Raw genomic sequence first — 13,669 nt, 5'->3', positions numbered from 1 at the left:
ATTGAAAAGGGAAAGGGGGGCTACGGGGAATTACCACAAGCTGTTTACAGAATTTTCTGTAGCATCTTGCCACAGTGCGGAAGGAAGGAGTTGAGGCCGTAACAATGTCTAGAAGAATCCGGTACCCGAGTGAGCACCCTCAAAACTACATGTATTTTTTTAAAAAATCTCAATAATCATTCGCACTGTAAGGGGAAGTCGTATTTTTACAACTTTATTTAAAATAAATACCATCGTAATTTTACAACATAACTCGAAATTTTACGAACGTATTCGTTATTGGCAAAATCCCAAAGGGGAAATTCCACAATTTTACACACTTTTTAGGGTTTAACCTTGTAAAATTACGAACTAAAGCTGAAATTTTTTACGAAGAATGTCGTCTTTTGACGAACGAAAGTTGTCATATTACAAGCATTATCGTAATTTTACAAGTTTGATTGAAAATTAACGAGTAATTCCCTGTTAATTCGTGGGACAAATTGTTCGTAAAATTACAAAAGTTTGTTGAATTACCACAAAAAACCGTAATTTAAAAAGGGAAAACATCGTAAATTTACAAAGAAAGTCGAAAAATTTTTCAAGGTACATTATTAGTTCTTTTTTCACGTTTTTTCGTCGAGGAAAACCCCAAGACCAACCTGAAAATAATAGGGGTTGAAGATTTGAATTATAACGACTGTACTCATTACTTACGAACAATTTGTCCTATGGAATTAACGGGGAATTACTCGTTTTTTACAAAAAAATCCCTAACAGTGCGTTTATTCAGATAAACTTTACATAATGCATGGCATGCTACAAGATTCCGCATGCTATTGATATAATTCGTAAGGATATAAAGATGCCCATACGCGTACACGCCGTGCGCGCATCATTTCGGAATAGAGTTAATTTCCAGCTGCGCCGATTCGCCATTCCACCCACAGCGCACCATCACGGAGTAGACTCCGTCCGGCACCAATCCAGTAACTGTAGATTCGTACCTAGAATCAAGGAAAGGTCACTTTCAGATCATCGGTGGATTGGATTCTGAGACTGCTTTCACAGGCCTCAGAAATCGAGGGCACCTATTCAAAAGATCTTATGGGAAGTTGCCAAAGCACTGCAGGAATTAACCGTAAACCGGGGTAACTTGAGACAGCAAGGGTAACTTCAGACACTTCTGCTTTTCCACCTTTTTGGAGCTGCCACCTGGCTCGGCACATTCGGAGGTCAAAACTGCCCTAGCACTTTTTGGCTGAGCGATAGCGAAGCCTGTTACTCCAGTGGGTTTGAAAAATTTTTCCTGTCTGTCTGTCTGTCCGTGTGTGTGTGTGTCTGTGTGTCCGCACTACTCCTCCTGAACGGCTCGGCCGATCTCGGTGAGATTTTGCACACTTTTTGGGTATGTCCTTGGCTCGGCACACGCGAAATCTCACCATCCTAGGTCAACTGGTTTAGTTTTTATAGCCAAAAAACACTTAAAAACGGCGAAAAATCGAGTTTTTTGTAGGCAGATCGCTTCTGTCGTGATAAAAGGGGGGTCTGGGGGGCGGAGCTCGGTTGGGAAAAAGTACAAGGGTCAAGATCGAGTTATCTGGAGATGAAGCAACTCTTTCTAGAATAAAGGGGGGGTCGGGGGGCGGAGCCCCCAGCACGCAACAAGTTAGGAAAATTGACGATGGAGATGGAGAAGCCATTGCCTGCCGAAGGCAGGCTAGCGCCGCAGGCCAAGGTAGGTACGCCAGGCGCGGATTGGAGAAACAGGCAGCGAGCAGACATCGCGAAGCCTGTTACGACAAGACGCGGTCTGGCGTAAACCTACCTTGTTTTCATACTTGTTTGGAAATACGATTAAGCGTTTGCATGGCGGGTTAGGACCAAGCTGGTCAGTTCTATACTGATTTTTCAATTTTAGTAAATTTAACAATTTTAGAGAAGTGTTACAAGTCTCCCTTGGTACTCGAAAAACGTTTTGCTGAGACCCAAATGACCATAGTATCTTTAAACCCCCATTATTTCAACATTCTAAATAAAGCATTGGTTTTGAGGGAAACCCATCATTCATCGGGTAATACTGACTTTTATTGGCTGAGCGATAGCGAAGCCTGTTACTCCAGTGGGGTTGAAAAGTTTTTCCTGCACTTTTAAAAAAATAGTTTTTTAAAACAACAACACAGTTACCAACCTCGACAACGCTGTTGTTTGTAAACAAGTTTGCTTGTTTTGAAACGACGAATTCGTTGCTAATTATTTTAATGACTTATGCTGTTTCAAAACAATATTTTGCTGCGTACAAACAACCCGGACATTCTAAGAAGTGGAACTGCGGGGTTTAAACCCGGGGCTCTACTAGGTCTGTGACCTAATCGGCAATAAAAAATTTATGCAAATAAAGGGTGTCTATCGGTTTACAAAAATCTTGTGGACGAACGACGCAACTCGTTAGTAAAAAACAAAAGTCATTTGAAAAAACTTTGATCGCTAAAAAATTAGCAACACATTAACTGCTAAATTACAACATAATTTTTAACAGTGTGTCTTTCGGTCTGTCCCGTCTGTCTGTCTGTGTGTCCGCACTACTCCTCCTGAACGGCTCGGCCGATCTCAATGAGATTTTTCACACTTTTTGGGTATGTCCTTGGCTCGGCACACGCGAAAAATTTTACTATCCTAGCTCAACTGGTTCATTTTTTTTAGCCGAAAAACACCTAAAAAATGGCGAAAAATCGAGTTTTCTGCAGGCTGGTCACCTCTGTCTTGAAGGAGGGGGGGCTGTACCTTGTAGACAAGGTAGGTTTACGCCAGACCGCGTCTTGTCGTAACAGGCTTCGCGATGTCTCGCTGCCTGTTCCCCAATCCCCCCTGGCGTACCTCCCTTGGCCTGCGCGCTACCTGCCCCGGGCAGGCAATGGCTTGTCCTTGTGGGTTTTTTTTTTTAATTTGTTAAATGCGGGGGGGCTCTCCCCCCCAGCCCCCCCACATTCTGAATAGAGTTGTCTTATCTGCAGAAAACACGATCTTGACCCTTGTCACTTTTTAACTTGTCGAGGCGGGGGGCCCCGCCCCCCAGACCCCCCTTTCTAACCAGAAGTGATCTATCTGCAGAAAACCTATTTTTCGCCGTTTTTTAGGTGTTTTTCGGCTAAAAAAACTGAACCAGTTGAGCTAGGATGGTAAAATTTCGCGTGTGCCGACCAAGGACATCCCCAAAAAGTGTGCAAAATCTCACCGAGATGGGCCGACCGTTCAGGAGGATAGTGCGGACACACACCACGACGCACGCACGCACACACCAACGGGAAAAACTTTTCAACCCCCCCTGAGTAACGGCTTCGCTATCGCTCAGCCAAAATGGTAACTGTGCGGGGAAACTTGAGACACCAAATTTCATTGAATTTGACGGAAGTTGAGTGGCTAACTTGACACTGGCACCTCCATGTACTACGGGTTATTTAAAATAACGGACCTCCCCGTTCTAAGATCAAAACTAAGCCGCATTTTATCGGGAATCACTTTTTTTGACAATGTAGAGGGTCCCAATGGATATGCAGCTTCAAATTGGAGTGTTTTCTCAACTACTCACGGACCAGATGAGACATAATTGGGTAGCGATAGCGAAGCCTGTTACCGGGGGGGGTCGAAAAGTTTTTCCTGTCTGCGTGCGTGCGTGCGTGTGTGTGGTGTGTCCGCCCCTACTCCTCCTGAAAGGCTCGGCCGATCTCGGGGAGATTTCGCACACTTTTTAGGTATATCCTTGGCTCAGACACGCGAAATTTCACTGTCCTAGCTCAAATGGTTCAGTTTTTATAGCCGAAAACCCTAAAAAACGGCTAAAAAAACGAGTTTTTTGCAGGAACACTAACGTCTTGAGGGAAAGGGGGGGCTGGGGGGCGGGGCCAGGATCAAGATCGTGTTATCTTTTTGATGCAACTCTATCTAGAATAAGGGGGGGCCCGGGGGGCGGAGCCCCCCCTGCAACGGGAAAAAGACCGACGATGGGAAAACCAAAGCCTGCCGAAGGGAGGGTAGCGCCGCAGGCCAAAGGGAGGTACCCAGGCGCGGATTGGGGGGAAAAGGCCCCTAGACATCGCGAAACCTGTTTCGACAAACCGGTCTGGCGTAAACCTACCTTTAGCTAAAACTTTAAGTCTCAAAAGATGGGAATTTAACAAGGTAGGTTTACGCCAGACCGCGTCTTGTCGTAACAGGCTTCGCGATATCTCGCGGCCTTTCCTCCAATCCGCGCCTGGCGTACCTACCTTGGCCTGGGCGCTAGCCTGCCTTCGGCAGGGATTTGGGTTGTCCTCGTCGTTACTTCTACCTTGTTGCATGCTGGGGGGTCCAGACCCCCCTTCATTCTAATAGAGTTGCTCCATCTACAGATAACACGACCTTGACCCTTGTTACTGTTTAACTTGTCGAGGCTGGGGGGCTCCGCCCCCCAGACCCCCCTCCTTTAAGACAGATGACCAGCCCGCAGAAAACTCGATTTTTTGCAATTTTTTAGGTGTTTTTCGGCTGTAAAAACTGAACCAGTTGAGCTAGGATAGTGAAATTTCGCGTGTGCCGAGCCAAGGACATACCCAAAAAGTGTGCAAAATCTCATTGAGATCGGCCGAGCCGTTCAGGAGGAGTAGTGCGGACACACAGACACACAGACAGACAGACCGACAGACAGGAAAAACTTTTCAACCCCACTGGAGTAACAGGCTTCGCTATCGCTCAGCCAATTACCTTTCCAGCGAGCTAAATGTCATTGAAATCGGAAAACTTATAGCCCAAGAACCGTCGATTTTTTGAAGAAAAACAACTGTATAAATAGTTAAGGGATATTGAGTAAATTTTAAAAATTGACTAAGACTATATACCTTTGCAGGAATGGACTTGTGTACGTAGAAATAACGAAAAATGTCTTAACAGGTGTCAGGGTTGGATGCGAAATGAGAGAAGCGCTGTACTTAGTTGACAGGGTTGGATGTGAAATGGGAGAATCGTTGCGCTTCTGAAGTGCCGTTATCCGTCAAATTACCAAATGTTACATTGATGAAAAAATCTTAATACAAGGATCAAAAATCTTCTAATATATTCCACAAGAGTACTTTTCATTGAAAATAAGTTAAATGTCTCAGAAAATCAGTATGGACTGGCAAAAACCCCACTTCCGTGAAAAAGCAAAGTGAAAACTAGGAGTGTCTCAAGTTACCCCAAATGACGGGGTAACTTGAGACAACTTTAGAGGCCCATTACTCTCATTTTAGGTGACCCCCAAAAACTTCGAGGGGTCCAAACCGAATGTAATCATGTGAAATTAAACATAGTTGGGATTCGGGTTGGTGAGAGAAGTATTGTGGACACACGGTCCAAAAAACGTGAAATATTGTCTCAAGTTACCCCGGTTTACGGAACCACAACAAAAGTACACAAATATCAGGCAATTTTTTTTATCAGGAAGTTAATGTATTCAAGTACAACAATTTTTGTACAAAGGACAATGGAACCGGCATGACGAGTGCTGTGCAGTCCAGGGCTCGTTGTAGTTTGTACAATTCTCGTTGTACTTTCTACAATCCCTGTTGTACTTTTATTGTACAGTTTTTGTTGCACTATCCACACTTTTTCTTGCAGTGAGTTGTGTTCCTATTTGGTTCAAAAAATAATTAAGTGAGTCGTACTTTTTTTGTCTCTATTTTTCCCGAGGGGTGAATCACTCTGTGATCTGGTGTACACATGAGTACGCGTGAGTACACCTTGCTCTACTCATAAATTTCTTATTTATGTGAGAGGGTTCCAAGTGGACTTAAACAAAAACGGACGTACTTTATAGATGGCCCCTAGGCTTGACTACGTACCACAGCTTCTCTTCTGTAACTCCCACTTCAATGCGGCGAGGCGGGCCAGAGGCGCCGCGTTTCGGCGATACCACGATCTCGAAGTAGTGCAGGTCTGCGTTCAAGACGTCTGGCAACTGCCACTGAAGCACTGCGGACTTCGCGCTTCTGTCCTTAACGCTCAGAAGCTGGGGCGGTCCGGGCGCTGAAACGAAGAGTAAGGGTTCACTGAGATTCCAAACGCTATGAGTATAGCACTATGGTGCAATACAGCTGAGATATCGCACCATACGTGCAATGCGTCAGCCATATTGCACCTTACGTGCCCGAAAATGCCCTATGCTAATGCATGGGAATGGGGAGGCATTGCACTTCACGTGCAATGCTTTTGCATTGCACCAATTGACGCTATACTCATAGCGTTTGGATTCTCAGTGTTACTAACATAAGAATTTTATATCACTGTGGCAAAAAGCTACGGAAAATTCTGTAAACAGCTTGTGGTATCTCCGTAGCCCCCTTATCAGTATTCTCCGTAGGACCTTACAGTGATCTCCGTAGGACTGTGCTGTCTTCCAGGTCCTACGGAGAATTCTGTACGGCCCGACGGAGAATACTGTAAGAGCCTACGGAGAATATTGACAAGACGGCTACGGAGAATCCTGGCAAAAAAAAAATAAACAGAATTTTCCGTATCTTTTTGCCACAGTGTATACGCAAGAGGGGGTGAAAACGACTAAAACAGGCTGCCCGTGAATATACTACAGACCTAACTGTACTGTACACCCTTACAAATGCATGCTTGCAATGCACACACTTACACGTCAACTTGGCTAAGTATATACTTACAGCTGCATGTATGGCGCCGTACGCTTTGCTTTGCTACACATATGCATTTGTAAATGTGTACTAAGTAGACAATTAGGTTTGCAGTGAAGTTGGGGATGGACACAGATGAAGTGAGACTTCGTGGGTATTCAGTTTCCTCCCTCTGTGTTGCAATAATTGCCATGAAATTTGCAGAGTGTATCGTTTCTTTTAAACTTCAAAAAATCTTCGTAAACTACAGAGTATCTTCGTAAGTTACTACCTTTGGCAATTTACGAAAGTGTCCTCGACAACATTTTGGCTACACTCAAAAAAGCCGACGAAGCATCTTTTCCGTTACCACGAAGAAAATAAAGGCATTCAAGAATTTCTTCGTAATGAAGAAATGCTTCGTGTTAAGTATTTTGCTTCGTAATGAGCAGCTATGCTTCGTAGACTTTTTCCTCTGCAGAGGGATCTTCGTGAATCCCATACATTCATTTTCACAGTGTATTGATTAAAGATAATAAACGCACTTCCGACTTTCGTTGACGCCCGCACTGTGGCGGGCACGCCCGGTTCATCGCTGTGCTCGTTGACGGCGCTGACACTGATGTTGTACTCCGCGTCGGGCTGCAGTCCGGTCACCACGTGACAGGTGAGCGATGGCCAAGCGGGGCAGGGAGTGTTCGGCGGCACAGTCTCATTGCGCCGACCGCCAGGGGCCTACAATGCAGAAAGACAATATTTGAGTGCTTTCTGTGCAGAGAAAAAAGGTCTCGTTTCGATACGAAGGAAACAAAGGCGTTGTAAAATCAACAAAGAAATTCTTCGCATCATGAAGCAAAATCCTTCCGCGAATCCTTCGCAATACGAAGAACTTCTTCATAATTCGAAGCACTACTACCATGCCTTTATTTTCATCTTACCTACGAAGCAGATGCTTAGTAAACCTTTTTTAGTGTGCACTCTACAAATCAAAAAGCGTACATTGTATGCTCTACCTGGAGCATGCCTACAAGCACGCTCTAGCTAGCGCATGCCTGCCAAGCATGCACTTACTAGTGCATACATGCCATGTACATGCTTCCTGATGCAGGCAACCCCCTATCCCTTATGCACTAGATGCATGCTTCAGTTAGCGTGTACTTGGCATGTATGCACTAGTAAGTGCATGCTTGGCAGGCATGCGCTAGCTAGAACGTGCTTGCAGGCATGCTCCAGGTAGAGCATACAATGCACGCTCTTTGATTTTTAGAGAAGGGCTATCGATGAGTCGGCGTCCCATACCGGAAAACTACCTTTGGAGACTAGGAAATAAATCCAGGGCTGGTTTTCAACGCGCGTACAAAACTTATCAACCTTAGAGCGTCATAAGCATTCCAGGAGGTGTTTTGAGCAGAAGTGATACGCAAAAATTCGAAGATCTTTTGAGACACGAATGTGAAATGTGTCAGCGAGTGCGCTTGTCGTTCATCTGTAGTACTCGAAGTGCGCGGTCCGTGCGACGAAGTCCGAACTAGGGGTCTGGACGAACCCTACGGCCTGGAAACTGGACAATGCTTGGCCAAATTTCACACTTTCAATGAAATCAAGGTCGAAATTTTGAGAACACCGAATCAAATGAGCTTCCTTTCCACAGCCGTTTACTCCTTAAAGAGTTTGATAGTCATAGCACACCGTTTTGTCGTAACAACCAAACGTACACTGCAATGCCAGTGGTAAGTTTACTTGCCACGAATTTGGCAAGCCGTTTTGAATGCAAAAAATTGGCAAGCTTGGCGGGGAAATACCTCCCAGCTCGCCAAAATTTGGCAAGCTTCGGCCGGGAATACTCCCCAGCTTGCCAAAATTTGGCAAGCTTATGAAGAAAGCCGACCAATCCTTGCCAAATTTTGGCATTCAAAACGGCTTGCTAAATTTGTGGCAAGTAAACTTACCACTGGCTTTGCAGGGTAGGCCGACGAACAAATATGAACTATAAATGAGGTTGGGACAAAAATGCTATGGTTGCGTTTTCTAAGTCTTATACGGCCTCAGTTACATATAAATAGTTGGCCTCAATTACAGAAGGCGGTGAGGTGACCATGACAGTCAAGTGTAATGTATGTAACAATATTGTAAGAAAATCCTAAATCGAGGGATGAAACCTCGATGAAATGCATCATTTAAGGAAGCTGGACCCATGCCGTAACATGTGCCAAAATAAAATATGCAGGCATTAAAGAGGGAAAAGAAACTTTCAAATGTGCCACATGTACGAAGACCGGAGCCCGGTGAAATTCAAACTCAAAGTCATTTCAAGATATGTCAGGTGAAGAGAAGATGACTGTCATTTGGAATAAGCTGGATAACATCGGGGGAGATACTGCTGGAACTGAGCTCCAAGGCGCTGTAAAAGGGATCAGCACTAGGCTTCATAGCATTGATACTGAAATACTCAACTTATCGCATGAACTGGATGAGGAAGTGGAGAACATGAAAAGCTACCAAAGCCCGGAAAACATCATGGGAAACTGTATAAAGAAATTTAAAATTAAACTAAAAAACCACCAACTGCTTAATCCTACTCTATGAAGTTTATTGCAATAATCATGTATCTCTCATGCGCTCATGTCATGCCATGCAAAATGCTCTGCTAGTTTATTTCATTTTTTTCCTTTGTATGTTGTTATCTCATCATAATTAATTTATTTACTGTTAAAAAGTGATCAACCGCCATGTAAACTGGTAAATCTGCATGTACTGTGTATGGAGCCAATGGCTCCAAGAGTCTGTTTCAAAACTGAAATGAAAGTGTGGTGTCAGGACCGAACGATTTGCTGTGACTATCAAATTTTTTTTGAGTGAAGCGGAATGGAACTTGAACAAACCTAACTCCTTCTTCACTCACCCACGCCCCATCGCGGAATTAAGATCCGAAAATTTTTCACGGCTTTAATTCTACTGACAGTTTATGAGTCCACATCATACCGGTAACGTAACGACGTAGTGGCGCAACGTCTCGCTTCCCTTGGTCGGGGGCGCCCAACGGAGCCACAGGGCAGTGCCATTCAGACGATAAACAGCCAGATCAAGAGGAGCGTCGGCCATCGCTGCAAAACCAAAGCAAAGTAAACAAGTGCCGGAATGGTATACACAATTTGGTGAAGATAATGGTATTCCAGCTCTAAACATCCTGAAAGATATAACGGGATATCGCGAGATGTCGTGAGTTTCGCTGTATCCCTTTACATTTCAGGAGCTCCTGTGAATTATTAGCAAGGTTTCGGGTGTGATGGGAGTTCCCTTTATCGCACTACGTATCCATGCCTGTGCAGGATCAATAAAGAGGTTCGAGTCCCGAGTCCCACTCAAGAATTCCATAGGGGGTGCACTGAAGCCTGTTGTTGGAAAGGTATACACTGTTAAAATCGTTGTAATTAGCGGTATGCTGCTATTTTTTAATTATCAAAGTTGTTAACTGATGCTTAAGTTGATCTTTAACAAGATTTAATCCCAGACCTAGTAGTAGACTCCCGGTGAGCCGGGCTGCTTATCAACAATGAAATAATTGTTTTAACATAGTATAAGTTAGTAAAATAAAAACCTAAGCAACGAATTCGTCGTATTTAAACAAGAAAATTTGTTCATGGACAACAGCGTTGTTGAGGTTGGCAATAAATTTGTTGTACTCCGCAAAACTCAAGGGTGTACTTAGCATGCTTTCAGTATGCTTAGCATGCCCGGATGTACACGCCCCCTGGAGCATACCTGGCATCAACACTCCAGGTGGCGCATCCTTGCCAAATACACGCCAGGTGGCGCCTACCTGAATGTCTGCTTTATTCTTGCAAAAGGCAACAGTGTACATGCAGGCATGCTCCAGCGTGGAGTGTGCACGCTTTACACCTGAGGAAGTACTTTGAGCACACACAATACGAACCAATTTACTTTGTTATACGAAGAAATAGTTCGTAAATTACGTACTGTTTTCTTCGTAAGCTTACGTATGCTCAAAATACTTTGTTATTTGAAGCTACTTCACTTCGCAGGGCTTAAATAGTTTGTAAGGTTTTCAGAGTTTGGCCACGTATGCTCCAGGCTGTGTGTACATGCAGGCAGGCCCCAACCTGAAGCATGCAGCATGCTAAGTACACACTTCAGTTAGCAAGTGTAAGGTAGGTTGAGATATTATGAGTGATTAGATTAGTTTATCAATAAGTTTTCACTGGGAATCCGGGAATGTGGCGACAGATTCGTTTAAACGTGAATCGTGTCACATTCGTTTGAACATCATGTCACGTCACAATCGTTTGAACGTGAACCCAGCATCGTTCAGGCCAGCCGATTCGCCTTCAAAAGAATGTGACGCAGTATTCAAACGAACTTGACACGATTAACGTTTACACGAACGTTACGTCACATTCCTGGATTCCCAGCGTTCACGGTAAAATAAATGTCCTGTCAATGCCGTTAATTTATTGCCAGTTTTCACTGTAGGGTTATTTACAACGTACTGTGATCTGCTCACGTGATTCACTGTGAGTTTGACGCCGCTGAGCACCGAAGTACTGCAAATCAGGCTCCAATTCACGGCGTTTACTGTGGCCAGATCACAGTGAACACTGTGACCGAGATCACAGTGAACGCCGTGAACTAGTTCACAGCAAACGCCGTGAATTGCGTAACAGCAAACATTGGTTAAATTAACGGCATTGACAGGACATTATTTGTACAGTGATTCAGCCTTGGTTTACGACTTTAAAACCTGTGTGCAGCGTCCTGAAAGGTAGCTTTGCCCATCGTTGTGGGTTGCCGCCCACTATATTGACGATGTTGACGTGCAGCCTGTACCTGGTCAGTGTCTCCAAATCCCTGGCAACAGACGCAATCGGAACAACAACATGAATTACTTTAGCATGTGCTTCAGACGATCAACTGTTTGCGCAAAACTTCATCGCGTAGGCATGCCTAGCTTAATTTAGTCGGATACACAACTTGCTAACGTACGGCTATACTTGATTTAAAAACCTGGACAGATATCTGAAACACCCTATGCAGTCTTATCTTGTTTTCTTTATGTGTGACCTCCTAGAGGCTAAACCCCCGAACTTGTTTTGGCTCTTCATAACGTTTGAAGAAAACGCCTGAAATTCCTAAGCCAACCCTGCACAAGAACTCGCAAGAGTTGGGAACCCCATGTGGCTCAGAGTACATACAATAGTGAGCTACAGCTTACTCCCCCCCTCTAATACCCCCTAAAAAAAAATACTGTCGCTTAGGAAAGCATGCAATTATAGCGTGTAGGTGGCTTCCATGAGACTATTTACCAGTCGCACTGCTGTCAAAGCTTCGTAAGTAAGTAAGGGAAGGTAGGGCACATTGGGTCGGATCTTGTCTCAGGATTACTTTTTTTAATAGTGTGGCAGTTTTGAATCCGTCTATACGATTTCGATGAGACTTGGCAAACTGACAGAACTTTGTTCCCCCATTTCACTGGTGTAATTGGGGTTTTCCTTGGGGTTTTCCTGTGCATTTAGTACCCCCACCTTTCCTTACGGTTATAAGGCGACTGTAAGGTTAGTTGTGGTAGTAGTAGGTAGTAGTAGTCGTAGATAGTAGTAGTAGATAGTAGTAGTGGGTAGCAGTAGTGGTGGCAGTAGTAGTAGGATCCTACTCGAGTAGTAGTGGGTAGTAGTAGTAGTAGTATTACCTTAGCATCACCATCATGTTCTTGGTGAAGCCCGAACGGAGCGCTAGCGCTGGCGTCGTCCCGTTGTGGCCCTCGACGTCCTCGTCGCGGTACAGCTCCCAGCGGTACCGCACCAGCGGCCCGTTGACCTCCGCGCACGCCGAGGCCTCACGCCACCGCGCCAGTACCGTGGTGTTGGCCAAGTGGGTCGCCTCCAAGTCGGACACCACCGCGTCGGGAACTACGAAAAAATAACTCACCGATGTGTTTATTTGAACTGTGCATTCCCATCGGGCTTCCCCCTTGATGAGAGGCGAGAAGGTAGCCCGATGCGAGCACTCTCCTCAGCCATTGACTGTCTATTTCTCATTAGCAGACGCATTCCTGTAAGCAACCATAATACTTAGTATTTTACTTGTCCGATCGGGCTAGAATTCTGCACAGCATGTTTTCACATGCAGTTCTACATGGAAAAAAAATTTCATCGAATTCGGAGATGGTGACCTACAAAAGTGGTTGGTTTGGCATGGAATGCCCCGGTAAAAAATGGATCCCGCCCGTAGCGAAATTACTGCCTGTAGAGGGTATTCCCACCCCTCAATAGTGGTAATTTTACCTCCTTAAGGTTTTGTGTGACGTCCCGAAAATGTCCTATGCTAATGCATGGGAAGGCATTGCCTCACACGTACAATGCAAAAGCATAGCACCAATAGGCGCGATGAAAACGGCTTCAAACGCCGTACACAAACCACGTTGACCGTTCTTTTTTTGTGTCTGTGTGTGGGGGGGGGGTCCGAAAAATCAACGGAAATCCACGGCATGGGGGTGTGTGGTGGTGTGTGTGTGTGTGTGTTCATGTCCGATCCACGTTGACACTCCCGAGAACTAACAAGCTAGGGCCCGCCCTCCCGTCGAACCGAGTTGCCAGCTCCGCTTCGCTGCGCCGGCAACTCGGTTCGACAGGGGGCCGGCCCAGCTTGGCCTGCCGGCGGCCTTTCCTCGGGCCTTCGGCCCTCGCATCAGACCCAACTTGGCCAGTCGAAGGCCCGGGCCTTCGGCCCGCTCGCATCACACACCCCGTGAGCGGGTAAAGCACAGTTATCGATGTACCATCGTGACTTAGGCCCGCCCTTCTATTCACAATATGCAATAGTCCTTACACTTTTTACTCCAACTGTCCTTAGAATATGCCCATTTCATTTGTCTCTTAGCCCTCATTCCGAAAATACCCATATTTGCCATGCTACTGCAACTCCTTGCAATAGAGGCACAGCAGGAGCGCAAAACGAGTCCGTCGCACTTTTCCCCATAACTCATGAAGGCGGGCTCCTGGACCCCCCTTCCGACCCCTCGTTGAAGAGGTCTTGCCAAGACC

General features: G+C 45.3%; 1 protein-coding gene across 1 annotated transcript in view; it reads right to left on the bottom strand.

Annotated features, from left to right (window-relative positions):
• Positions 1–661: 661 nt before the first annotated feature.
• LOC117645489 (tyrosine-protein kinase receptor Tie-1-like) overlaps positions 662–13,669 on the bottom strand; it is a 51,368-nt gene continuing 38,360 nt past the window's right edge. Inside the window, exons 15-20 of the mRNA XM_034385734.1 lie at positions 12,316–12,535; positions 11,371–11,477; positions 9,594–9,715; positions 7,157–7,346; positions 5,835–6,018; positions 662–986 (exon numbers count right to left, since the gene is read on the bottom strand). Coding sequence (XP_034241625.1) covers positions 875–986; positions 5,835–6,018; positions 7,157–7,346; positions 9,594–9,715; positions 11,371–11,477; positions 12,316–12,535 — 935 coding nt within the window. The 3' untranslated portion in view covers positions 662–874. The remainder of the gene's footprint in view (positions 987–5,834; positions 6,019–7,156; positions 7,347–9,593; positions 9,716–11,370; positions 11,478–12,315; positions 12,536–13,669) is intronic.

The sequence above is a fragment of the Thrips palmi genome, unplaced genomic scaffold (genome assembly GCF_012932325.1).
Source record: "Thrips palmi isolate BJ-2018 unplaced genomic scaffold, TpBJ-2018v1 HiC_scaffold_18, whole genome shotgun sequence".
Classification (NCBI taxonomy): Eukaryota; Metazoa; Arthropoda; class Insecta; order Thysanoptera; family Thripidae; genus Thrips; species Thrips palmi.
This window is presented reverse-complemented; position numbering and strand designations above follow the sequence as displayed.